This window comes from Daktulosphaira vitifoliae, unplaced genomic scaffold, assembly GCF_025091365.1.
Source record: "Daktulosphaira vitifoliae isolate Bord-2020 unplaced genomic scaffold, ASM2509136v1 Scaffold_1, whole genome shotgun sequence".
In the NCBI taxonomy this organism is placed as follows: Eukaryota; Metazoa; Arthropoda; class Insecta; order Hemiptera; family Phylloxeridae; genus Daktulosphaira; species Daktulosphaira vitifoliae.
Window position 1 is genome coordinate 13920648 of NW_026099572.1, and position 27956 is coordinate 13948603.

A 27956-nucleotide genomic window follows, 5' to 3' on the forward strand; every position below is an offset into this window, starting at 1 on the left:
TCAACCATAAAATCCATTAGATCTTATATTTATATAATAATTAAATATCAAATGATTTTAATGTTTATACTTACATCCTATCCATCGAGGTAAGATTATACAAAAATGAAAGAAAAGAGTATATTTAAGAATAAAAATAATACAGCGATATGTACTAATTAGTTTTAGCCCTTAATATTTAGTCATCGATTACATTGCTTAAAAGTTCTGTTCCGACATGCATATAACAATCGTGTGCTATCAATACTATTAGTTTAGGAAAAATTATAAACGCTCAAATATTAACATATTATACAACAATTTTATCGATACTAAGTTCAATTGTAATAATTAATTTATCTATTTTCCTCGATTATTATTATTACCCATGAATTTATTATTTTTAACAACTATTTCTATTCTTTACCCTTATATTTCTTACCCTTATTATTATTATTTTTTTTTTGGACTTGATGTTACACATTATAATATTATTTTAGAAATGCTTGTAGAAATATTTTTATAATTATTAATACGTTATAGTTAATGATCTTTCGTTGTGACATTTAGATAAATAAAAAACAATAAGACAGAACCATAATACTAATTCTCGTATTACACAAACAAAACTACCATACAAGAGTTTTTCGTAAGTTAAAATTCGTTATCGTTACACATTTTTTATACGTTATAAAAAAAAATGTTACATATTGTGTATGACTCATAAATACCTAATATTAACTATATATTAAGTTATTATTATATAGAGATTAAAATCGTAATAAAAATCGAAAATTTTGAGCGTTTCTATAAATAAATCTTTAACCATATTATTTATTATTATTATTAATTATATAATACGAGTAATACTTAATATACACTACATGTTAAATTATTTTCTTTAGCGGTTCAATGAAAAAAGGCACGACTATAAACAAATTAATTTATAATACGAGATGGACTCGTGTTTGCGTCCCGTTACTTAATTTAGAGACACTTAAGCAACTAATTAGTTAATCGAATAATCGTCTTAATGTAAATTATTTTTATTATAATTATTATATAGTTTAAAATTATTATTTTTAATAATATTTTTAACTATTATTATTTTAATCCATTTAGCTCACTTAAACTTAACAGTTTAAATATATATATATATATTAAAGGTAAAAAGTATGCGTATAAAAACAAAACAGAACACAGTCTTTTTTATACTCGAAGAGTAAAACAATTATTATAACATTAATGAATGTTGAACGCTTATAAACGAATACTCGAGTAAATGTATATGTTTATCAACTAGATTGTCAAAAAAACGAAAACTTAAACAAATTATAAAGAAACACTAACGTTGAACACATAAAAATTTAACAAAATAAATGTTATTAATCCCTTTACCAGGCGTCCGTATATCTGACGTCTACTTCGTGGAGACCTGGTATTTTTTTCTTCAATACGTCTACCGACCGGACGGTTGCTCGAGTGCTATTCAAATTAAGTTTCTTCAATTTAACGAGGTCTGAAAATATTATTTTACATTAAGCAAACAAGCTCATATCGCATAATAAATTTTTACAAGAGTGCTTAAAATCACTTGAGAGCAATATTCCTTAACTAATTAACCTTTTAAAGACACATTTTTTTTTTTTATTATTATAATACTTTATTGGAAAATCATAAAAAAAATCTAATAGGAACCCATTGTATCATAAAGAAAGATTTTAGAATTTTTTAATTTTATAACTAATAAAATTATTTATTGAGATAAATATTTTAGAAAAAGATAGCTACACTTTATAGTTGATTTAAAAAGAAAACGATTTTAAATTTAAAAATGTAGTAAGTCGTTGACTTTTATAATGATGAATGAATAAAATTAATTACTTGAGGAAAGCAAAATTTTAAGAACAGTAATGACGTTTCAAAAATTATTAGGTACATTATCTTAATTTGACTCTTAGTTTAAAAAATTAGAAAGAAAAGTATAATGAATTTTAAATTAAATAATTATTATTTTGAATGCGATATGAGGACATTTGATGAGGGAGATCGTGTCAAGTGGAAGTTTAGGATAAGGGTACCCCAAGTAGTTGGGATTAAGGCGAGGAAGAAGAAGAAGAAGAAATTATTTTAAATTAAGATATAAACGTGTATTGGTAATGTATTTACTTATTAGCGAAACTATTCCTCTGTCTGTAACTTTAGTTTCACACAAATTCAAAACCTGAAGATTAGTTAGATGATCTGAAATCATCCTCAGTCCAGAGTCTCCAAACTAAAAAAACATACAAATTAATTTTACTTTTATATATTTTTAACCACAGAAAAATTATATAAAAAAATCTCATCATACCTGAGTCGCCCATAAATTGAGAATCTTCAATGAAGGCAGTTTTATTAATGTTTTAGCACAAGTATCGGTTACATTGGTAAATGCTAAATTTATCGACTCTAAGTTTCCAAAGGGACCGCAACCAAATATGGAATTCAGATCCAAGTCTGTTCCTCGATAAGGTAAAGACAGTTTTTGTGGGCCTCCTTTTCTTTGCTATAATTTTAAAATTCATAACTGTTGACTAATTTATTTTCCAAAAAATTTTACCAAATCATGCAGTTGACTTTGCCTAGACATAAAATCATCATAAACTTCACGACCAAACTCTGTGGACTTAAGCGTATCAACAATTTGCTGTCTTTGTTGTACGTCATCCACAACCATCCATTCGAGCATCAGACACAACACATCCATCACTGTTTTATTATTTTTCAAAGCTTCAGAAACACATGTGCCCAAATGCTTTGCTTTCAGATTTTTCAGTAACTTCTTTTTCTTACAACGTTCACAGTCCATTAGTGTCTTCAGCTAAAATTACATAGAATATTTAATAGATTTACTTGTGTCAATCATGTTCTCAAACTTTAAGACTAACATAATATACTAAGTTTTTTTGGATGCTAATATTCTTTAATAATAATTTAAGAAATTTAAATTACACTCAATAATACACTGTATTCTATATGAAACGATTGTGCAATTGAATGGATATCAAAAATAACAACGAAACAAATAGTATTATCTTAAATTGACGATAATTACAATAAGAAACATCATTTTTTTTTTGTTAAACCAAATGATATAAATACAATAACAAAAAGATATGGGTCATTTTTCACGGATGAATTTGTGAATATAAAATGTATTTTACAACTACTATTTCAAATACACCTATGACTGGACGATACGAATTCGTTCGATTCTTAAGTATACTACTTAGTAATTAAATGGTAAGACCACCAATTTCTGTATATAAGTAAACATTAGAATAATATATTCTACATTAAGTAAATATAATAATACAACAACAAATAATCAAAATAAAAATCAGTGAGTATTTGAAAAAAAAATTGTTTTTACTAAAATATCTGTTAATGAATATTTACAGAAAATATAATTAGGCTAAAGAATTAAAACAAAATGTGTTTTTTAACTATTTATATCAAGTGATGGTCAAATAAGAGGGGGATAAATTCCCTTCATTGACATACTTTTTTAAACATGTTTACAATTTTCATTATATTTCAGTATATATTTTATATTTTGGAAGATTTATGTATTCAATGATTTAATTCAATATAAAAGTTATTAAGTATAATTTATACGAAAAAAATATTAATACTAAAAATATAAGAAATTAAATTTTAAGTATTAATAATTATTTATACGTAAGTAAATTTAATGGAGTACTATTTTAAAATAAATTAAATATTTAAAATTGGCTTAGCAATTAGAAAGCCATTTATGCATATCTAATAGTCTATAATACATCTTAATAGAGTAAAACAAATAAAAAAGTTCTGGGATATGGTAGCACAGTTCCTTTGATGACTCTTATCATAAAGGTTTTTAATCCTCTTGACAAAATCATTTGACCGCCCTTGTATATAAGTACAGATTCGTGAAATGTTAATACAGAAATTGATTAATGTACATGTAAATATTCATACCAATTCAGTCCATACATAAGAGCTGCCACAGAAGACAGCTCCAATCGGTGAACATAAGTCAAACCATCCATCTTTTGTTTCACGGACAGATAATACCTGTTTATGGATATCACAATTTTCATGTAGTCCTATTTTTAATATCACAGAGGACATGTCCCTAAATAAAAAAACAACAATAGTTAATTAGCGTGTAAGTAGCACATAGTCTTATTTTCATATGCTATCATTGTTAAACAATATGAGTGACCGTGTAATAGCTATTAAAATTTTCTCATGAATTGCCAAGGTGACAATTAAAGTGTCTAAGATGTCATATATTTTGTATGTTTTTATTGTATTATAAAAACAGAAAAATTGTATACATAAATAGAAAATTCCAAAAAACTAGAACATGGTATTGAATGGAGTGCACATTATCATGTACATTATTAAAAGTAATTATTTCAATTAAAGAAATATATAATTCAAAATATGCACATATTGTAATAAAATACGTCTTTGAACTAAAAACAATTAAGTATAATGATCATTATATTCGTTAAATTATTTATATATATCAAAGTATGTAAACATAAATCATAATGGACTTAAGCAAGAATTAATAAGATCGAAATGTTTAAAACAATATAATATAACTGTAGTTTTTACTTTTATTAAATTATGATTTTTTAACAAATAAACTAGATGCTATTTTATAATAACCTTATTAAATTAAAACTTCAATACTCACTCCATAAAAATTGAACGAATTAACAGCAAAGCAGGAAATGGCAACGGACGCAATAGTTGAGCAAGCCCGTAAAGCCAATCGCTGTATTCTGATCTGTTGAAAAAAAAATGTAAACATTTATAACCTTAAATTATTTTTAACTTATAACATCCCAAATGTTTTGTTTACATGTTTTGAAGAACAACAATGTAGCATCTCAAATGATTGGTGTAGTAGCAATCGAATTCGGCTTCCGAACAATTAGCTGGTAACTCTTCTGACGCAGAGAAAATGGCAGTAATACAAGTGGACACCATGTTCGGTAAAACCCTGTTATGGGGGCACACAGCACTAGCACTATGAACTCTGTAATTAAATTATTATTGTTATTGAAACACAAATAACTATAAAAAAACTGTGCTACACTTAAAAATTCTCACCTTGATAAAAAACATCTAATATATTCACCACTTTGGTCTTCAATGTAAAGAGCTTTGATATAATCTTGAACCAAAGTGCGAGCCGTCAACGTTCTTGCAAAGTCCTGTTAACAAACAAACACATGATTAAATTGAAATTTTTTCTAGAGTTCCATTTAAAATAAATTACTATTAAACCATTTATTACATAATGAAAAAAATTGTTTTGCTTACAAAGTTATGTTTAAGTATTCTAGTAATGGTATATGACAGCGAATCTTTAATAATAGGCAAGCTACGTTGGTCCTTGCAATGATGCGATAAAAACGAACACATTTCGGCGGACGGGGGACAGTCTTCGATCAACGGACTCAACGTGCCAATCATATCTTTTTCCCAAGATTGTTTGTAGTATCTGTCTTGATCTTGAGCCTTGTACTCGGGTAAAAACTGTTAACGAAAGACAAAATGTTATTGTTCAAAATTAATCTCCAAATAAAAAATTAACATACTTGAGTAATAATTGTATTCACTATATAAGTAGGCACGTGAAATATTTCATCGTCGACCAATGGAATGTTTTTGGCCAATTCAACTAAACTCTAAGAAAAATAACACTCAATAAGTATTAAACTTAGTTTTACAAAGATAAATATTTATACAGACATGTAATTCTTTTAAAATGTCCTCTGGGTCAGTGAGATTCTTTAACAGTGTTTGATATTTGTGAACGTTTTTCTGTAACAAAAATAATTAATTCCATTGATAATTTGGTAACGTACATAGCAAAATAAAATAATTAAGAACTAATTAATTTATATTTTTCTTACTTTCCATAAAATCGAATAAAGGATTTGATCCCTTGAATGTTGATTGGTAGTCTAAAAATAAATAAATAAGAAAATATTATAGACGGCATTTAAGTTATGCAAACTAACATGCACGATTGTATTCATTTAACTATCCTTTACCTGAAGCAAGTATGAACCATTCGTAACAACAACTCTGAGGCAATATTTAAAGTTCGAATCCCATCTTTTCACCGGATACAAATCTTTTATTGCTTCATATCCGATACACTTTGCTAGGAAACCAGAAGGCTGTAAAAAAAGATCAAATTATTTAATTTAAAATACTGGAAGAACGCAATTAACTAAATAACAAAAAGTTATTAATTATTTCCCAATAGATGTTGTAGATAAATAGAATTAAAGCACACAAAATTTGTAGTACTCCTTATCTTTTTAATGTTAAGTTAATAAGAAAATATAATTGTTAAAAAAATAATTAAATCAAATAATTCAGAAACTCGTCAAACGCTAAAAATACAAAAGATTTGGTTATATTCAATTTTTAACATTTAATTTTAATGTTAATTTTTAATGTTTAAGTCAGTCAAATATCATTCTTCCGCAGATGATTTATTTTAGATAATTATTTATGGGTAATACTGTAAATATAGTAGCACATTTAGAAATTGTATAGTGATAGTGGTGTCTAGATAGCTTTTTTAACATAGAGTACTGGGGTGTTTCACTTCTCTACTACCCTCCTCTAAGATATATGCCCATGATGAGTTTGGACCTCTAGAGCTCACCCATAAATACGTATTCAAAAACATGTTCTATATTTTGTTATTATCATAAACAGTATGTATATAGAGTGTTCAGTAAGTAAATAAAAGGTTATATTGTCTTCTTTGTTCGTAACAATGAACCTGTTTACCTTTTTGAACACCATACTTTTAATCAAACATTGATTTTATTTAATAATATCCTGATTATGGCAAAGTAATAAAGTTTTAAATGAAAAAATATGATGACAATTTATTGCAGAAACACGTCAAGTAAAAAAATTTGAAAATTTATGAAAAGCGTCTAAAAAAGGGTGCTACACTAAAAATATACAGTGATCAGTAAGTAAGGAAACAAGTCAGTTGTTATAAACAATGGGAACACTAGAAACCTGTAAAATTATTAAATTTCTTTAGTGATTTTTGATTGTAAATAATAATTTGATAAGAAATGACAATGATCAAAGAAATGATAACAAATATCAATAATAAAAAAATAATTATTAAAAACACGTTAATTTAGTATAAATAATTAATAAATATAAATGTAAATAAAAAACTTTTATTGTCGTTTCTACATATTATTTTAGGTAAGTATTTTAAACATGTAATAATACAATAAAATTGATGAACTAATAAAGACTATATATTATTTTAGCAACACAAAATTGTTTTATTATTGGAAAAAAAAAGGAATTTTTTTATACAAGTATAATTGTTCTTATATTTATATATAAATAAAAGTACTATCTAATTTGGAAATATTTTTTAAAATTTCGCACTTCACGGGTTTCTGAAATATTCCATTAAATTAAACGATTGAAAAAAACCGGATGATTTTTGAAAGATCTTCTTCATCTCTTTCCTCGCTTTAATTCCAACTATTTAGGGTCGACCACCCTTATCCTGAACTTCCACTTGACACGATCTCCCACATCAGCTGTCCTTATATCGAATTCAATAACATCCTTCTATCCCTTTTTTGGTTTTCTTCTACCTCTTCTTCCTTTAACATTAATTTCTATGACTGTTCTTACAGCTTCCGATTCCTCTCTCTTCATAGTATGACCAACCATCTAAGTCTATTTTCTCTCATCTTATCCACGATTGACGCTAAACCTATATTCCCTCTTATATGTTCATTCATTATTCTATCTTTTTTAGTCTCTTCACTCATCCATCTAAGCATTTTTATCTCTGCTACAAACATTCTGTGCTCTACTTTCTTGTCAACCGCCAACACTCAGAACCATACATCATAGCTGGTCTCACTACAGTCTTATAAAACCTAATTCTATTACACAACTGCTGGTCCTATACACTTGAACTTTCCACCTCTGCTATCACGTCCCTACTTATTGTCACTAATTTCCTCATTTCACCTACATCGTGTTCTCCTTTGTCAAACTATGACTCATAAGTTTTATGCCTCTATAATTTCCACACTACTGTATGTCGCGTATTACTTTAAATATCAATTCCACAATACTATTCCTCCATTCTTTTGGCATTTTTTCTTCTAATACGATTTTATTAAAAAGATACTTCATCCACCTTATGCCAACACCACCTAATATTTTCCATACTTCTACTGGCACTTCATGTGATCCTAATACTTTATTCTTTTTCATTGATGCCACAGACTCCCATATCTCTTTTTCATTAATTAAATCTACCAGTCCCTGGTTCCACAAGATTTCCCCTTGTGTCATATTTGAATACTCCTCATTCAGTAATTTTTCAAAATACTCTTTTCGCCTTTTTTTACATCATTATCGCTTATTAGCAACCTGTTATCACCGGTTTTTTATACCTTACATTGTGGTAATCTGTTTTGTAACACTGTTTTTCTCTTACATTTGCAAGTCTATAGACTTCTTTTACACCTTCCTTTGTTCCTAACCTATCATACAAGGTACATTATACCTCTTAAATTTCGCCTTACTAACTGCACACTTTGCATCTTTGCATAAGCGTCTATATTCCATTCAATATTCTCTCCTTTTGCTCTTCTACCATACTTTGAATGCTTTTTCTTACTCTCTATGATTTTTTGGACGTCATCATCCCACCACCAAATTTCCTTGTTTCCTGACATTCTATTCCTACTCTCACCAACAATCTCTTTTGCAGTATTCTTTACACAACTAGCAAATCTATTCCACGCATTATTTATGTCTCCCTCGACATTCCACACCGTCCTCTCTTTCACGGTCTTTAAAAACTCTATTTCATTTTCCCCTTTCATAAAATAATTATTATATTATATAATGAAATATAATTTTTGTAACCATGTCCCGAGTCTTGTTTTAGTTAGCATTTCATTTAAACAAGTAATTCGTAAGAGCTTCAACAAAATTTAAAATATAAACTTTTATTATATATTGTTTATTAAATCATAGAAGAATTATTGTTTTTAAAATTTATCTAATATTTTGTAAGTAATCAGTTAACTTCTATGAAAAAAATCAATCATCTTTAAACTTAGTATTATACTGAAAATACATTTGAAATCCTTTATTCTTGTTACACATTATAGAACAACTTTGATTTAAAAAGTATAGTTCTCAATCAATACCATAATAAATAATTTTACATTTAAAAAAATGTAGTGAATTATTTTATAGAATATAATTTACTTTAAACATTATTTGTTAATAGTATACAAAAATTTTTTTAAGTCATTACCTAATGTTTTTCATGCATATGATGTAATTTTTGAAATCTAATAATTTTTAGATTAGCCTTCATTTTAAACAGTTCTCGAAACTTAAAGAATTTTTAAATCAAAAGTTTGATTTAGTTATCCTGAGTATATATGGAGGACATGGCGATCACACCTACTTGAAAAAAAATGTTCCTATGGTAAATTTTAAAGATTTTAGGTGTTGTAGAAATGAAACTAAACAGAGTTATAAAAGGTTTTATAGTCGCGAGTGCAGCTAATGACCAGATAGTACTTAATTTTAGAATTTAATACATTTAAGCCAACCTAACTAATTTGATTATTTGAACGCTTAAATACTACAAAAATATAAACTCAGTCACAATTACAAAAACAAAATTTTTGTTTTGGCATTGTGCCCAGTCTAACGAGCTTGCTTTAGTGTTTAAAAAAAATTAATATTAATAGAGTAACGTACTCACGGCGGGGTAGCGTTTGAAATGGCTCGACCACTTAAGTAGCATAGAAAAAAATTATGTAAAATAAACACATGATTAAGTACAAGTAAAGATATGCAGACCAGTTAAGATGGCAGACGTGCGCTTGTTAATGATAACTCATTTGTCGTGTTAAATTATTAAACCGAGTTCTATTGATATTCTAATATTTTTCTGAGTGACGTAGTTTAAATTTAATGATTTCAAATATTAATAATTTATATCAACATTTAAGCGGAATTAAAGAGGTACGTAAAATATAACTTTAGTCATAAAAATATTGTGTTTTTGTTGCCGTGTTCAAATTTTTGGTGACGCCTAAACTACTAATGATTATTAGATAACATTTAAACATTTAATTATCAATATCATTTAATTTTAATTCAGCTGTTTATTGTAACTTTTATTATTTTTACACAGAACAATTATAAACATTGACTATTATAACTGTTTATTATTAATCATTAAGTAATGTATACTATGGGTTTTATTAAATTGATAAGATAACAGAATTTTACGAATATCTAAACACTCGTTGACTTTAGTATTATAATCATAAAATATTTATTAGTAAGTTATAAACGTTCAAACTGCGTTTTTATTAAATGAACATTTGGAATGCATAACGAAAACGATATGCTTAACATACATAAACCTTTACGCATACAAAACCAAAATTGTGTAACGATTAAAAATTATTTCTTCTGCGAGAACATTAATACTTATAACTAAAAAAATATTGAGGATAACAAAGCATTATTAGTATTAATGCGGTCTCCTAAAAACTGCAAATAAAATTATTGGTTAACTTTAGAATCATTTTATTTGATATATTAGATTTATTAGCTTAGATGGTAAGCAGAAAAGGTATTGGTTTTGTGATATTGTCACATATTTTTGCTTTTTAAATTGATGTAATGTTTTTTCGACTGTATAATTGAAAATTTTCCGGAAGTCTGACAACTTCTTACTCAAATAAAACGAAAGTTTTTGAAGTATACTACTATATTACAAAAAAGATTTAACATCAAAATAAAAAATGACGTTATTTTCTATTAAGGAAATAATTTAACAAGTATTTAATATTCTAGAAAAATTTTAAATCATTGAAATTGAAAATTCTAATATACTAATTATACATTTTAACAGCTTCGCATCAAAAAATGCTTTATGACAGTAATGTTAATTACTGTTATATATCATCTATACTTGCCCTAATTATGCCACGACACCACTGTGATTTTTATACATTAACCATGATTATATACATATAACTACAATAATTAATTTATTGCTACCAAAAAAATAAACAAAAGAGAAAAAGTAAACGTAAAATAAAATAAAAATCATCATTCCGGGCAAGTTTCTAGGCATCCATAAACAAAATCAAAAATTTGTAAAAAAACTAAAAATAAATATTTATTGCATGATTTTTTATCAGGCGCTTATAAATAATAATTACTGTTCCTTATCACGATTGAAATAAATTACTCAAAAATACTTTTAAATCTTCATAAGCCTTAAAGAAATAAATCTAATAACACGAATTTTAATATTTCGTTGTTATTTACATTGATAAAATTAACAATTAATTAATGCTCCAAGAAAAAATTTAAAAATTATGGAAAACAATAATTAGAAAAGACATTATTTAAGTATTGTTACAGTTGGGTTATACTAAATATAAATATTTAACACAGATAGATCTTTAAGGGAGCCACCAGAGCTTAGGTATTGAGCTTTGTAATTTTTTTTTTTGTCAAATTATAGCTTATCTGAAAATATTTATAAAAGAAATTATCCCTTCAGTTTATAAAATACTCTACATGTTTTTACTCATTTACCATAACATAATGGGAACACCTATAGTGAATAATATCTTATTAAATACCCTCAATTCATGTGATGACTTCACATACCAGGAAGAGGTTCTTATGACATCATACACGATTGTTATGTGAAAGTCAAATGCAAATGCAAAAATTATTATAAAATTTAGCTATTAGAGAAATTAATTTAGAGTTGTATGAATTTATTTAGATTAGGTGTATGTAAGCTTTAATGCAAGTATTTGAGCAAAAAATAAATTATTTATTTATTTTAATAAATTTACTTAATTGATGAATTGTTGTTTTATTCCGAGGAATTGATATATAAGACCGATAATATAAAAACATAAAACATTATGTAAATCATTAAACGAGTATTTCCTTATATGAATGATTTCAAAAATGCATCATTAATATTATTTGTACTTACATGGTACATTGAAAAATCTTATTTGTTACAAATTATAACGGTTAGAATTCTATACGTTTTATTAATATTTTAGCTTCGATGCGAAGCTGAGAAGGTATTAATTTTACTATGATGCTTTTTTTTTTTTATTTATTTATTTATTTTTATTTTTGTGCCTGTTACCACTTTTTCTCAGGTCTCACCGAACTAATTTTTTCAACAATACGTAAAAAGGTCACAAATCGTTTCTAGTCGAAGACATTACCCTCAAAAATTGAAAAAATTTCCCTCGTTCCCCATAAATAGGGAAAATCTCCAAAAAAATTGCAAATTTAAAAATCGCTTATTTTCGAAATTTTTTCATTTTTTTTACTTAAAACTACCATAACTTTTCAAAAATGAACAAATCAATATAATTTTTTTTTATAGATGCATAATGTTTTTATCTATCATTTGATATACTTTTTTTTATAAATTTGACCTTTAACCTGCCCTCGGGGGGGATTCAATTTGACAATTTTTTCACAAAAAATTAACTTTTTCAACTTAACTTTTGAAAGTGTTCCGGAAATACTGAAACTTTTATATATACCTTAAATTAAAGCTTATGTAATTTAACTTATTATGAAAAAAAAATTTCCGTATGCTATTTTTGTGTAAAAATTTTCGATTTTATTAATTATTCTCGATTTCCCTTTATATATTATAAAAATATATTTATTTCTTTAATCATATATTACACTTATAAATTATAAAACTTGTAATCAGGATATAAATAAGGAAATAGGAGATCATGTAGTTTTTCCAATAATCCACCAATTTTTTTTTAAATTAAACACTATCTTCAGATTTGCATGGAATCGTTTTTTATGATAGTGGTTTTAATCACTTTCGGATACCATTATACTTGACCCAACTATGTCACGTCCCCACTGTGCCGCGACCCTACTTTGTTTATATATTAATATGATAAACAACTTTTCATATAATAACAAACTATAAGATAAAGTAAACATACCTGCTTATGGTAAATTTTTTTTTGGCATTTTTATTTTTTGCTATAATCAGATGAATACAAAAATAGGGAAGATGAAATAGAAATACACCCGAATTCTTTTCGCTGATTAAGAGGAAAACTTGAAGTTGCAATATGTTATCGCATCGATTTTTTATAATATTGAGGTCAAAGACGGATAAAAGAGATAGTTGAAGTAATTCTCTTTTTACGAAAAAAATAAATATATCAATAGAATCCTTAGTAGAGTTATTTTTTTAAACTTTTTATTTACGTATTTGTATTGAGTATTCAAAAACTTGATTGAGTTTATACAAATAAATAAAAATGTGTAATCGAAGAACTAAAGAATATATATTTAAATCATTATCAATTAATAGAGCATATTTACTTTATTATTATGTTAATATTAATTTATTATTTTTAGCTCACTGGTAATCATTATTGCTAAAGATATGGAATGAAAAGCATATGATAATATTGTTCATTATCTTTAGAGTGTATTGGATGAATAATTTTTATGATAATTGTCTAATAAAGAAAAAATTACAATTCACAATTTTACGAATTACAAAATAATTTTTCGTAATTCAATTATGCTATTTTTGAAAAATATCAATACAGATAATAAACATAATATAATAATGGATAGACGAAAAAATCTATTAAAGAATATAAATTATAGTAATTTTAGATATAATAATAAAAATATACGATCATATGATATAAAACTCATAATAATAATAATAATGAAAAACAATTTTTTAATCCATTTAAAATTATCAACTTTCTGGTCCTACAATTTTATCTCATCTCGATCTGTGTGACCCGTAAATTAGAAATTTAAAAATTTTATAATTCTGATATTGATCTTTGAGGAACTTACTGTATTAGATGATATGCAGTCGTCTTGGATACGAACATGGTGAGTCTCCCAACGACGCAAATACTTAGAACTGAGAATTTTGCTGATTATTGTGTTAGTATGATTCAGATAGCATACAGCCACGTCTATCTCACGTACCATACGCAACCGTTTTCGCGCCACTTTGATCAGTTCTGTATCGACACCGTTGAGCAGGCTGCACGGAGGTGGACTGTCGGCGCCGTCCGATCCAAAGTCGTACACAGACCCAGCGTGTTTTAGACCCGAAGGAGAATCCGGTCCCCCTTCGTCCGAGGAACAGTAATCCCTGTCGGTGTGGATGTCCGAATCGGACGCCTTCGATGGACATCGGTGTTGGTTGATTCGGCCGACGTCTTGCTCGTCGCTGCTACTACTGCTGCTGGAGCTGCTACTACTGCTGCTGCTGCTACTGCACTTCCTTACCGACTGTTCCATCATCGAAAGGTCGTCCATGGTCGTCGTCAGTTCACCCGGTGGAAAAACATTCCTCTGATGTTCGCTGAAAACAAAACATTAGTTCAACGCAATTAATCGCAGTTTGCACTTTGTCGTGGAATGGTCGAAAGTGTCATTGCTAAACAAAAAAAGGGAATTTCGATATCTCCTTTTCCGGTTAAAATAAACGCGATTAGCCGAATCTGAACAGAGTTGGTGCGCCGGCCAACATGTAGAACATGTGTAAACAGGCGCATATGCACATGGACCGTAAAAACAACATAATCTGCATATGCAGCCAAATCGAGCGTACGTTGGCATAACGACGCCAATAAAGCCGCAGATACGCATAGATTTATAAATGTCACACTAATCTTAAACAGAATCATTTTATTGCGTTTTGTGTGCTGGCACAATTTTTGTTTTTTATCACAGGGAAGCGAATCGAAGTCTAGATATCGGCACGCAGCATATTTTAAGGTTGAAATGAAATATTATAAAACAATTAAATACAATCGAGGTTTGCTACCTTAGCCCTAAAATAAATGGCACGATCATCACCGTCTAGTACTATAAGGTTGAATTAATATATTAGGTCGAAACATCCGAAAACGATGGCCATATTCATACGTACGTTATGAATTTGGCAGATTATTTCACATGACATAAGAGTTGAGAAAATTGTACAATTTTTGTAATGGCACTCTGCCAATTTTTTTTTAATTTTTTTTTTACAAATCGACTATTTTCAAATCATCACGTTGCTGTTAGCATGCACTAATGAAGTACATTCAAAGTAAAAACTAGAGAAGGACTCGGTTTCAGCTCTAGACTCAACCGTGGTATCAATCTACTGTATGTGCTTACACTGTGTACGGTCAAATGAGGATATGGTATTGAATTTAATGGTATCACATCATTACTGAAGTTATTTTGTTTTAATATCCAGTAATATTATTAACGCTCTGGCGTTCGATACGACAAACAATAAACATGCCAAAATAGAAAATTCCAAATACTCGTATTGGCGTTGTTGTATCGTTTCAAACAAAACACTGCACGCGATAATTAGAGACCTCGAATTCTTAGTTCGCGTTGATAATTATATGTTTTTGGGGCGTGCCGTGAAAAAAATAAACGACCAAAATTAAAATATCCTTCACAAGTTGAAATACTCTTAACTGTCGAGTACTCTGAATAGAGATCAACAATGTTTTGCAATGACTGTTAACTTAGAGTCGGTCAGACCAGATCAAATGATAATTGAAATATAATTTTAACACATTTAAGACCAGGGCACGTGTCGAATATTAATCAGCGGCGCCTTGTCAAAGTGTCGGGAAGTAATATAGTGTCGTTGGTGATAAAAATAATACATTGAGTAACATCATTATGCATTATGTTCATGTGTGTGTACACAGGATAAGTATACGTGATAGCCTTGCGACCTGATGACTTTTAACACACGTATATATGTATACTTGCTTGCTGACGTCATTGGATACGCAAAACAAGCCGCAATATTGCATATTTCCCTAAAAATATTTAAATTAAATAATATATTTCGGTATTGTACACTAAGTAGTACAGAGTGATTCTGAAGTCAGCTAAATTTAAACCGACACGAAGAGAAAATGATAATGTTCAGAGTGTCTAAAAATCGTTTCTATCTCACAAATAATGTATTCTATTTTATTAAGAGGGTTCATATCTAAAACGAAATGTTCCTTACACCATCAAATATTAAAAATACGGATCTATATGACCTGGAAGAGACTTGACTTTCCAAAATTACAACATTGGAAATAATTATAGGAATATTTATTATAACCGTATTTGAACTATCAATTTTTGTAAAACCAAATTATATGGTATTTTTTTTTTAAGAGTCTGATGACAATTTTATGTAACAACTGTGAAAAATCTAAAACGATGTCTCCTGTGTCAGATAATCCTAATCTGCCGAACGCACTTATTACTGACTTCAAAAAGTAAATTCTATAAGCATAATCTGCGCTATCGAAAAAAGAATTGGGATGTTAGTAATTAGAAATAATTTATTTTTTTAACTAATAAGTAATTAGTTTCAAAAATAATTTATCTGGTTTGTATTATAAATAATCAACGAGTCGTTCTGTATTCTATTGCGGTATCAGTGACGAAATGAATCTATTTTGGGAAAAATTAAGTATTAAATAAGTAATTTGACGACTACTACTGTTCAAAGTAACCATCGTTCCGTCGAATAGTAATTAATTAAAACTTATTGTTTAACTTAATGGCGCCATTTTTAAAACTTGTGAACATTATAAAGGTGAGCAAATTTCACACTGAAAATTTTGACCTATTTTTTGCAATTAATTATCATAATCGGAGAAAAATATGACTAGGTAACTGAAAAATCAAGACGTACAACTTCCCACCCCTACTATGACCTGCTGTTTTTCATGAAATTATTAAAATTAATCTTCAAACCACATCTTAGCAGTATTATTTATTTTTTGTTTAAATGAAAAATTTTAGAGAATTAAAAATAATTTTAAATGCTACACTTAATCGTATTCTAGCAAAACATATTCAAGTATTTATAAAGAGTTGAATATTATTTGAAACAATTTTTCTGTATGACATTAAAAATATTTTTTTTTATTGGTAAAGAAAACTAAAAAAAAATTGAAACTTCCTGCAGTAGTTTAAGAATCCACTGGTGTAATAATGTTTTATTTGTGTCCGAAAATTTGTTTGTTTGGTCTATTTTCTATAAAATAAACAATTTTTGCTTTGTTTCTATGAAAAAAAAAGTAATAAAACATTTTAAAAAATTACAAATAAATCCATTGTTTACGCTCGGAAACGAAAATAAATCACATTCACAAACTACACATTCTTCAATCAACGGCACAAAACAACCATATTTTTACTACATTAGAATAATGTTAATAGTAGAGCTGATCATCTGCATATGTATGACAACTTAATGTTAAAAAAGACTCTATTATTGACTGTTAAGTTAAGAGTTTATTAATTTTTATGTAATTCAATTTATTACTGAAATCAGTCCCACTTAAAATTGTTGAAGAAATGTAAAATGTTATTTTACAAAATATTTACTCAATATCGTTTATGATTTAAAAAAAAAAGTGTTCGGACCACAACAAATTGCCACTTACAAAAAATACACATTTTATATGATTATAAAGTAAGTTATAGATACAATAAAATATTACAATTATTTTATTTTTTTCAATTTTATCAATACTTAGCATCTGTAACATTCAAATTACGTGACAGTAACTACTAAATGAGTGAAAAATTATCATGGAGAATTTAATAGTTACTAGCAATGATTTACTAATGAGGAAAATATAATAACTAAACAAAGTGCATTTTTTGGGTCATAGTAATGGTAAGTGTATTCTTAATTTACACACGTGAGGAATGGTAGACTTTGAATCATTTACCTTTATTATTAAATATCAAGATAATAAAATTTAAACCAACAAATATTTTTAATAAAGTATAAAGTCATAAATAAATGACTAGGTAAAATTTTATTTACATTTTTTTACATGGGTGGGAAAAGTGCAACTGAGAATGTCTAATAATATAAATACCCGTTCTTCCCCAACTATAATTTAAAATCGTCATCATTTCTAAAGTACTGGTCCAAACGTCGCTTTCTAACCATTATTTTTTTTAATTAGATTTAATTTTAACTTTCCAATTTTATGAGTTAGTCAAATATGTATATTGCTATTTAAAAAATTTAATTAACACTCCTATAAGTTATAAGGGATGATGTTAAAAAGTAATCAGTTGCTAATAAATTAAGGAGTATATGTAACTAAAAAAAATTATTGTCAATATTGTATTTTTTTTTTTGTGATAAACTGAGTGAATTTTATAGAAGTTATAAGCTTTCAAAAAAAAAAAAAAATTATCTCTACTTTATTTAAATTTTAGTCCTTTTTTTAACTATTCGATTGAATTATATTTAAACAAATAGTTAAATATTACTCCTGAAATATTAGCAGAATACGCAGCTCACCGAATAATTTTGAATATTTCCTAGTTTTTGGACATACAACAAAAACAACTTCAATTATTTTCTCAATTTTTCTTTGTACGTTTGCAAATTCCGTTACATTAAGTTTTATGTAATGTAAACTATTGATCGAAGATACAAAGTTGAATTATTTTTGTGTTTAAAAAAGTTCATTATTCTAAAGTGATGTTTCATAATAATATTTAATCTAAATGAATTTACGTTATACTTCATGATTTATTTTTAATGTTTTCTTTACGACCCAAAATCGATCAATAATAAATTAGTATTCAAATATTTACACTAATCATACAATAGAACAACGTTAAACTGAGATAAACGATACGCAAAAAATATCCCTAAAAAATGTAGTTTATGACTACAGTAACCGAAATTCCATAATTCTTAATTCATTTGTAGTGTACAACACGGTGAGGAGTCAATTGGATTACAATAACACTCGGTGTACTTAAAAAACAAAATGAAATGTTTTTAAACACAACGGCGCGAGTCTTTTCGCTCATTATTAATTATTCATTTCAATTGCCAATGGTAGTAAGGTATTGAGATGACGCCACTATTATTGCAATGGATAAAACGTTGATTATTATTCTGCAAGAACTAGCAGCCTACAGATTTCTGTAGCACCGGTCGTGATCTACTAAAGTCTGTAGTATTTTAATATCTCTCCATAACTTTCTAAACATCCAAATGAAATGCATTAAACGTCTTTATACAATGTTGTTGTTGTTCATGAGACTTTCGGACCAATTCTGAAATCAGCTGTTTTGGTTAAACAGTTTATATTTAAATGTCTTATTGATCAATTAAAGTCGAAATCAGAATTGTAATATCCCTCGACGAACGACCAGACAAAAAATCTACACGTCTCTATTAAATCAATTCAAAGATAATTGCAAACTATTGTGCTGGTAATGGACCGAATGCGACGTTCCAAATCCTCGCGTCCATTGACCCACTATAAAAACCGTCCAATCGCTTGTCGGCAAGCGCAACAAATGTCACCTAAATAATTATCGAGGCTCAGCAAATGACTTACTTGCTTCGGTAGCGATGATTAGTGATGACCGTTTCGGCGTCGTCCGCAACACTAGTTTACCATTGTTTACCATTTATACTTGTTACACACTCACACACGCGAGCAACATCGGGAGAGGAGCGATGAGAAGGCGAGGGCGACTGCTGCCACACTGGGGACGAGGGGTGAATACAGGTATATCGGGAAATATGCTAGCCAGCAACCAATTGTCAGCGAACAGCACTGTGGACGATGGCAAAAACGGTGTCGCGGTTTCTGAAAGTTGGGCGACACGCGAACGAAACGCGCGCGGCTGTGTACGGCGGCGTCAGTCGAGGAATTGCCAGTGAAAAGTGCTCCGTGTACGTGCGTGGTGGTACGCTGTGTGTGCGTTTAACATAATAATAATGTAGAAGCGCCCGTTGCTTGGTTGCGCGCGCGCTTCTCTTCGGCCACACATACTCCGCGCTTATCGTACGGCGCGCTGTGCGTGTGTGTGTGTGTGTGTGTGCGACGGTGGAGGCCGCTCGACCGAACCGCCGTAGCTGTCGCCTGCATCGACCGCCAACAACCACGCGGTCGAGCGAAAATCGATTGTCGTCCCCCTCCAGGGATTGGCGGCGGAATCCGAGTTGGCGAACAGATAGCGTTCCGCCATGACCGATTGACCCCGGCTTTACTCAGCTAATTGGTCCCTGCTGTCTGCCCTCGCTAGATGCTGCCGTTTACCTCCGAAGGGGTCCTTTGGTGCACCGGACCAGTTAAGCCGGCCGGCCGGGGTACGCGAAAAATACACACATAGTCAATCTTCCGGCGTTACTTCGCTAAAAAACCAATGGCACTGTAGGTCTGCCCGTTTGCAATGTCGGCGACGTTTCCAATCGTGTTGGCGGTTACCGTGTTGGATTTTACATGAATTGTGCGAAAACTGTCCACTATTTTGATAAGTCAATGACCGTAAACATTGAAAACAACGTATTGTAATTGCCGGGAAACAAATGTAACACGTAGATAAACCGCATTAATTGGCCATTGTTGGTAAACATATGCGACACGCTTTGTTTATTCATAACGATAAAAAATAAAAATGTCGCGTATAAATTAAACGCCGCTATGGAATATTAATATTACTGCTAATTTTATAATAGTAGAAGTGCTGTTTCGACAATTGCTCATATCGTTTTTGTCATGTGCACAACTCAAACGCCTGTGGAAATATACGTGACGTTTTAACAATGTATCAAATTAAGACGTTTTCAATGCAAATTACTTGTTTTATGTTTTCCCTCGGTCATTAACGCGGATAACGTTAAAACGCAATTTATTAACTAGTTTGGGACGTAACTATGTGAAATAATTAATATTTTTCTTGTCAGTTTTAACTTGAAACAAATCTCGAGGTCACCGTATGATAGTAACACAAAAAACACAATGGTTTTAATTGTTGAACAACTTTTATCCAAAATAAATGATAATTCATTTTTAACCGGATACACCATTCATTGTTATTAGAGTATGTGCAAGTTCATGGAAAAATTCTAAAGAAATTTAAAAATTCGAGTGCCAAATTGCTATAGTTGTTTATTTTTGGTGAAAATTAGGCAAACAGTGATTTATCAAAAACATAAATAAAAATAAAATTTACAAAGATGCGATTTTTAAGGAACTTTACTCCATGATTATTTTTTTTTTTTAATGACCTTCCGCAAAAACATTTAACGCCTTGAACACATTAAGCACGCAATGCATCAGCTGTAATTACATCATAATGATTTTTTTACTACAGCACGTAATTATGAATTTCTGATTTTTAATCACCTGATGCAGATATTGCGTCATCATTTGGGCGCAAAATAATGTTATTCGACGGACAAATCGATTTTATTCAAACTGATTTACACTACTTCCATAAAAATTGTAAAAAAAAACTCTACATCCTTATTTAGTTTTCTATACGTTTTCGACCGAATAACATATCAAATGTTATTTTATAAATACATTAAGTAAATTTTGCGAATTAAAACAACTTGTCTTCAATTTATTTTCAGTTGTCTCTAGTAAATTTTTTAGTAGTTTATTGTAAAACCGTTTACAATAATTCAAATAAGGTACAATAAAGTTTTATGATATTTTAACTCTTATGATTACGCCGGCGGGCAATTACCATTTTGCATAGATAAATAATCTATTGCTACAGAGAAATATTATCACTTATGCAATTTAAATAACAAATGTCGCATTAGAGGTGCCACAATGGATTTTTGATAAATATAAAGATTTGATCAGAGTTACATGCGTTGGCTCAAATCCAGTAAAAAACTATCGGCATCAAGGACTAAGAATAATAAAAAATTTTATTTTAAAGAAATTTAGGAACTGTGCACAAGTTATTTTCAGATTAAGTCGATTTTATTCGATTTGTTCAAATTCGTCGACTTATGCCAATGTCTAATGTCTATTTCCAATCGTCGCGTGGGATATTTCATACAACCCGAACGATCTTCCAAATGGTTGCTAAAAAAATCACATAAAAAACCAAATCAGTCATAATTTATCTCCGAAAGTAATAGAAATTTTCTTCAAGTCTAGATTTTGACAAAATATCACTTAGAACCCAAACAAAATCCATAACAAACATGCAAATTTGCAATTGTAAATGTACTGACCCAACATATCCAACGTTTAAAAACTCAACTCGATTATTTCTACTTTATATATTGAAATAATTAAATTAAACTACCATTTTAGTTTATTATTATTATTAATCCTTTACATAATATTTAAAAAATGAAAATATACTATTTTTGTTAGGGGAGGATTTGAAATTCACATTCATTGTTATTCTGTGATTTTTAATTCTTGTACATTCTACAGTAAAAATTTAATTGTTTCTGATCAGTCTTCAATATTATTAAATAGAATAAATACATTACAGTACCTCTTTGAAGCTTGATAACGATAATATGAATGATGTATACAAAGTGAAACAGATCTAAATGACAACTTTAGATATAAATAAAATTTCACAATATTTTTTTAAACAATTTATGAAGAGTTCAAAAATAAAAACCCAGCACAGTTATGACGTGGCATAGTTGGATAAGTGTAATGGTATAAGACATTAATTAAAATCACAATCATAAAAAACGCTTCAATGCAAATCTTTAGTGTTTAATTTAAAAAAAATGGTGGGTTATTCCAAAAACTACATGATCTGTTATTTCCTTATTTATATCCTAATTACAAGTCTTATGATTTATAAGTGTAACATATAAATAAATAAATAAATGTATATTTATAATATATAAAGGGAAATGGTATTATTTTAAAAAAAAGTATGTCGAATAAAAAAGGTATATAAATAGTATTTATCATAAAAAAATTTTAATGATCCATTTATTTTTCAAAAAGTTGTAGCATTATAACATTAAAAATATTAAAAATAATTTTTTTACAATAATTTTATTTTTTTATTAATTTTGATGTCTGTTTTCACCGTAAAGACAAAATAAAGTCCGAATTTTTTTTTCCATAATAGTAGTATCTTACATAAGCTTTATTTATATATATATATAAAAGTGTCAGTATTTCGGGAAAACTTTCAAAAATTAAGTTGAAAAAGTTCTATTTTCTATATGCATTTTTTAGGTTTGAACACCCCTGTATTAAAGGAAATGGTCCAATTTAAATAAAAACTTTGTCGAATGAAAGAAGTATATAAATATTATTTTTCATAAAAANTTACCCACACAAAATTATGTTCAATATAAAATTTTAAAGCAATTGATTAGTGAAATGACGTTTTATTACATTCAAAAATGCCCAGTGCTACTAAATTTCTAAACAACAAGCTTTGTACACTTAGTTACATTTATATCAACAATAATTTTTTTTTAATTTAAAACTAAAACTATGAGCTACAAGTGATTAATTCTTATTATCAGGTTTGTGAATTATATGCATTTATACAATTCATCTGAACCACTTTAAAGGGTCCCAAATGTATGCAATTTTATCATAGTACTACACCCAGAGAAAAACCTCGATCTATATAATAAATTCATTGTTCAATTTGATAAATATATCATTACTATTAAATCAATGATATATTTATCAATATGATATTTTTTTTTCTTGTCTTGAACAATAATTATTTATAAGAATAGTTATTTTGTTCGTATTAATAAAACATTATCATAAACCCTTGATAAAATTTCTCTTTCAATTTTGATTGAGGTTTTTCTTTGGGTGTATATAGTAACGCAGAAATATTTTCATTTTAGGAGGAAATTTAGATTTCATCACCAAAACTATAACATCGAAAAACACATTACGAAGTTTTCAAGATAATAAAAATATTTTCTGACTGATAGTGTGTTTTAATTAACTTAACAAAACGCATATAATTCACAGCCCTACTTACTATTTTCTTAATAAACAAAATAGCGATTATTTCAAAAGTTAAATCTCAATTTTTGTAAATGATACAATAATAATCAGTTTACAACTTAATTTGTTTAAAAATAATGAATGTGCAAATATAGTAGAGTCATTGTTAGTATATTAGTTTAATTTAAGTGAACCTAAAACTAATTGGATACAATTTAATATCAATCACTTATAAGGGACTCGAACCCTCCCCNCAATTTAATATCAATCACTTATAAGGGACTCGAACCCTCCCCTTAAATAAAAAAGCTAATAGTAGACTTTGATTTCTTCACTCACAGTGATCGACTAATCAACTAGACAATTATTCAATCCAAAAATGTAGATCTAGTTACTCCTATGCTTCCCTCCGTTAAAATTATCCCAAATGTGCTTTCAAGTGTAATTACGCAATTGGTTTAGTGTTGAGTGTTGTTTAAAATCGGCGTTTTTTTACTGAATTATTGACCAAATACTTTTTATAATACGAATATTGACTGTAAATGAAATCAATATTTTACGTTAAAAGAAATAAAAAAAAAAAATCATAGACGTCACTCACGACACAATGACTGTAGTTTTTTTTTTAATTGTCCCGAATTAACTTGGCTAACAAGGTTTAAATTAAGTCTACGTTGTGTCTAGTTTCTTTATAATATGATGATTGAAAAAATTACTTATTTTAACTACTTATTTCGATAGACAATTAATTACTTGCTCAATAATATCGGTACATTTAGCATTACTGAATTATTTATCTTTTAGTCGGAAAATAATGTTTTTCTCCCATTGACCTTGACCCTCGCACATGTTTTGCGACCTCCCGGCCAATGTTACTCGCTTAAAAATAATATTTTCTTCAGATTCATTATTTACACAAGCGATACAAATATTGCATTATCGTGTGTTTATCGGTTCAATTAAGGCAATAACATGTAAATCATCTTTGAGAAGGTTACCGAGGTATTAAAACCGGTTAACAATCACAATTGATAATAATGTCAATGATAATACTTAGGACTTCATTTATTACAACTGTTATTTGTTAGTGCATTGATGTCGTTGTACGACAGCTGTTGCTTAATAATTGAAACAATTGTCTAACCGAACTCAAATGCTGAACAAAGTACAATTTCGAGTAGTAACCTCGTACACAATTGTCTGTATCGTATTAATAACAGTAATATTAGCATTTATGGAATTTGCAGGCGTAAAGTGACCATGGTCCATTATCGTTGGAAGTCCATATTTTCGGTGATTTTGGCCGTATTCTTGATGGGTCGACCAGCGAAAACCGCCAACGTCCTAGCCGTATTTCCTTACAATGCCCACAGTCATTTTACCATGGCCGCTCCGATTATCGAAGCGTTAACCGACCGTGGCCATCGAGTGACAGTGATCAGCCCGTTCCCGCGACGCAACCCGCAACCGAATTACATCGACATCGATATATCGGACGTGCTGCCACCAGTTATCAGTCAAATGAACGTCACGGAAGATTGGACGGATCCGGTTACCGGGTTGAAGAACTTGTGCCACATGAACTACATGGTGTGCGAGACTGCGTTTGCCCATCCAAAAGTGTTGGAGTTAATCAAAAGTCCTTCAAAAGGAGTTTTCGACGCGGTCTTTACTGAGGTATTCTCCTCGGATTGTTTTGCTGCATTTGCGCACAAGTTCGGGGCACCGTTGATTTCGATACGCGCCGCCGAAGCGTCACCTCATGTCAACGAACGAGCGGCCAACCCACAGAATCCGGCTTATCTCATAAACCATTTACTTACTTTTTGGCCGCCATTGACGTTTTTTGAACGTTTGGTCAACGCTGCGGCCACTTATCTTGGAGCGTTTGGATTCCACGTGTTTTCCGACGGACCGTCAACTGAACTGGTCCGCCGGTACTTCGGAGTCGACACGCCACCGGTGTCGGAAATCGTCAAACACACTTCTCTCATACTAGTCAACAGCCATCATTCGCTCTTGCAGCCAAGGCCCTTTGTACCGAATGTTGTTGAAGTCGGAGGAGTGCACATTAGAGACACGTCTAATACAACTAACGTAAGAAACACTTTATAATTCTTTGTTCGCTTTTATTTTAAATTGTTGATTAGATTTATTGTAAAAGTTAATTGTCGATTTTAAATTTAGAAATCGAGTCTATAAAAGTCTCAGTCGCGAGTAGACATCTGGGAAAATATAAATAAGTTTCAATTAATGTGTAAACTTACTAATTAACTGATCTAAATTTACCATTGATTCAGGAATGGACAGAGTACTGTGATCAGTGTAGCCAAGGTGTAGTGTATGTATCATTCGGTTCTTTACTGAAAGGCAATTCTTTTCCGGAAAATGTTAAAAATTCATTTGTAAAAGCTTTTGATAAGCTTCCATACTGCGTTCTTTGGAAGTACGAAGGTGATGATATCAATTCAGAACGCATAAATAGGTCTAAATGGATGCCTCAGCAAAGTATTCTCAGTGAGAAACAATTAATTTATCTTTATCTTAATAAATATTTATCCAGTATACTTTTTGTTTTGCATATCAAATAGGTCATAAAAATGTAAAAGTATTCATAACTCACGGTGGCCTGATGGGAGTCATGGAAGCTGTTCACTTTGGAGTTCCGATGATTGGTATTCCTGTGTTTGGTGATCAACCAGCTAACATTGCTAAATGCATTGAAAAAGGTGTTGCTATTGGATTGGACTATCACAAAATTAATGAACATTTGTTAATTGACAGCATTCAAACAATTATTAAAGACAAAAAGTAAAAAATTATTATTAATCTTGTCCAATTACTTGATTTAGAAATTCGGAAGTTTATCTTTTCTCCAAACATTAAATTATTAAAGTTGAACTTTAATAATAATACTATGTATCGAAAACTATAAAAAATAATGTTAAACTCAACTATAAATCTTAAGTATTGTTAATTTATTTTAGATACCAATTAAATTCCAAAGAATTGTCAAACAGATTTCGAGATAGGCCAACAAATCCTCTAGACACAGCTATATATTGGACAGAGTACATTCTTAAACATAACCAACCAGTTAAAACAATTTCTCCGGCTGCAAGCATGACATATTACCAAGTGTATCAACTAGATATAGTCTTATTAATTTCAATGACCTTTATATTGTTAATATACTTTATGTTTAAAATTAAGACGATATTTAAAAAATTGATAAAATTATGAGTAAAATTTAAGCTATATTTGTGATAAATTGAAATTATTTTATTATACGTATTATTTTTTATGTAAAAAAAGTAGTCTTATTAAAATCTATATTTTAATTTTAAATAATTCATTTCACGAATACCAAGTAAAAAAATTATTTCTCCATACAATCCATAATAACTAATAAAAAAAAATGAACATTAGTAAAGCTTAAAATGTTACACAAATATTAACATTAAAATAAGCATACATTTGTATGCTACCCAGAAGTAACACCTTAAAACATTCCCAGGATGACCTATTTTATCAGTAGAGATAAAAAAAAATTTTATTTACTTGTAAATTCAATTTTTTTAAATTAAACTATAAGAACAAACTAAGAGTATAAAATACTCCAAAAATTGATCTATGATAATGAAAATAATATTAAATTAAAAATAGTTTTTCATGGCTTTGGTAGCTTCCATTATTTTACAATACTTAATTATTAAGATACATGCAAAAAATTGATCAAAATAAATACATGTCACAAACTGATTTTATTTATTTTACATGCCAAGTTTTTAAATATGAAGCATGAACTATTGAGAAAATATGCATAATCATCTCATAATATCCTCTTACATGAGTGATTAAAATATCAAAATAATGAAATAAATATTTTATTAAATTTTTTAAGCTAAATAACTAAATTTATTGATTAAATTATTTTGTTTAAATTTATGAAATAAAACTAATCCAAATTTTAATAAAATACTTCATTTTATTCATTAATGAATAAAGTTTATAAGTTTTAAATTATTTTAGTTTTTTTAA

At 28.8% G+C, this 27956-nt stretch overlaps 2 protein-coding genes across 4 annotated transcripts; one reads left to right on the forward strand and one right to left on the reverse strand.

Moving 5' to 3' along the window:
- Positions 1–20026, reverse strand: LOC126907213 (C-Maf-inducing protein-like). The gene is made up of 15 exons (XM_050688328.1): positions 19548–20026; positions 13987–14506; positions 6084–6212; positions 5943–5993; positions 5779–5850; positions 5625–5714; positions 5347–5562; positions 5134–5237; positions 4883–5059; positions 4715–4807; positions 3985–4141; positions 2582–2842; positions 2333–2527; positions 2149–2254; positions 1–1498 (listed from the first exon to the last, which is right to left on the reverse strand). The coding sequence occupies exons 2-15, from the start codon at positions 14458–14460 to the stop codon at positions 1374–1376; spliced, it is 2250 nt and encodes a 749-aa protein (XP_050544285.1). The 5' UTR covers positions 14461–14506; positions 19548–20026; the 3' UTR covers positions 1–1373.
- On the forward strand, positions 9909–27256 carry LOC126907223 (UDP-glucosyltransferase 2-like). 3 transcript variants are annotated; one of them, XM_050688339.1, is made up of 5 exons: positions 9909–10095; positions 25163–26012; positions 26216–26432; positions 26507–26726; positions 26903–27256. In XM_050688339.1, exons 2-5 carry the CDS (start codon positions 25176–25178, stop codon positions 27156–27158), a joined length of 1530 nt encoding a protein of 509 aa, XP_050544296.1. In that variant the 5' UTR covers positions 9909–10095; positions 25163–25175; the 3' UTR covers positions 27159–27256. The 3 variants fall into 3 exon arrangements, with proteins under 3 accessions (XP_050544296.1, XP_050544306.1, XP_050544300.1); XM_050688349.1 differs by lacking the exon at positions 9909–10095 and adding an exon at positions 24968–25080; XM_050688343.1 differs by lacking the exon at positions 9909–10095 and adding an exon at positions 24985–25092.
- The last annotated feature ends 700 nt before the right edge of the window (positions 27257–27956 follow it).

Bases quoted from the DNA above. Each gene is read 5' to 3' on its own strand.
- LOC126907223 (XM_050688339.1), top strand. From the start codon at position 25,176: ATGGTCCATTATCGTTGGAAGTCCATATTTTCGGTGATTTTGGCCGTA. The intron at 26,013-26,215 runs GTAAGAAACACT...CCATTGATTCAG, and splicing joins ACACGTCTAATACAACTAAC to GAATGGACAGAGTACTGTGA. The intron at 26,433-26,506 runs GTGAGAAACAAT...CATATCAAATAG, and splicing joins GCCTCAGCAAAGTATTCTCA to GTCATAAAAATGTAAAAGTA.
- LOC126907213 (XM_050688328.1), bottom strand. From the start codon at position 14,460: ATGGACGACCTTTCGATGATGGAACAGTCGGTAAGGAAGTGCAGTAGC. The intron at 2,528-2,581 runs GTAAAATTTTTT...TTAAAATTATAG, and splicing joins AAAGTCAACTGCATGATTTG to CAAAGAAAAGGAGGCCCACA. The intron at 2,255-2,332 runs GTATGATGAGAT...ATGTTTTTTTAG, and splicing joins TCAATTTATGGGCGACTCAG to TTTGGAGACTCTGGACTGAG.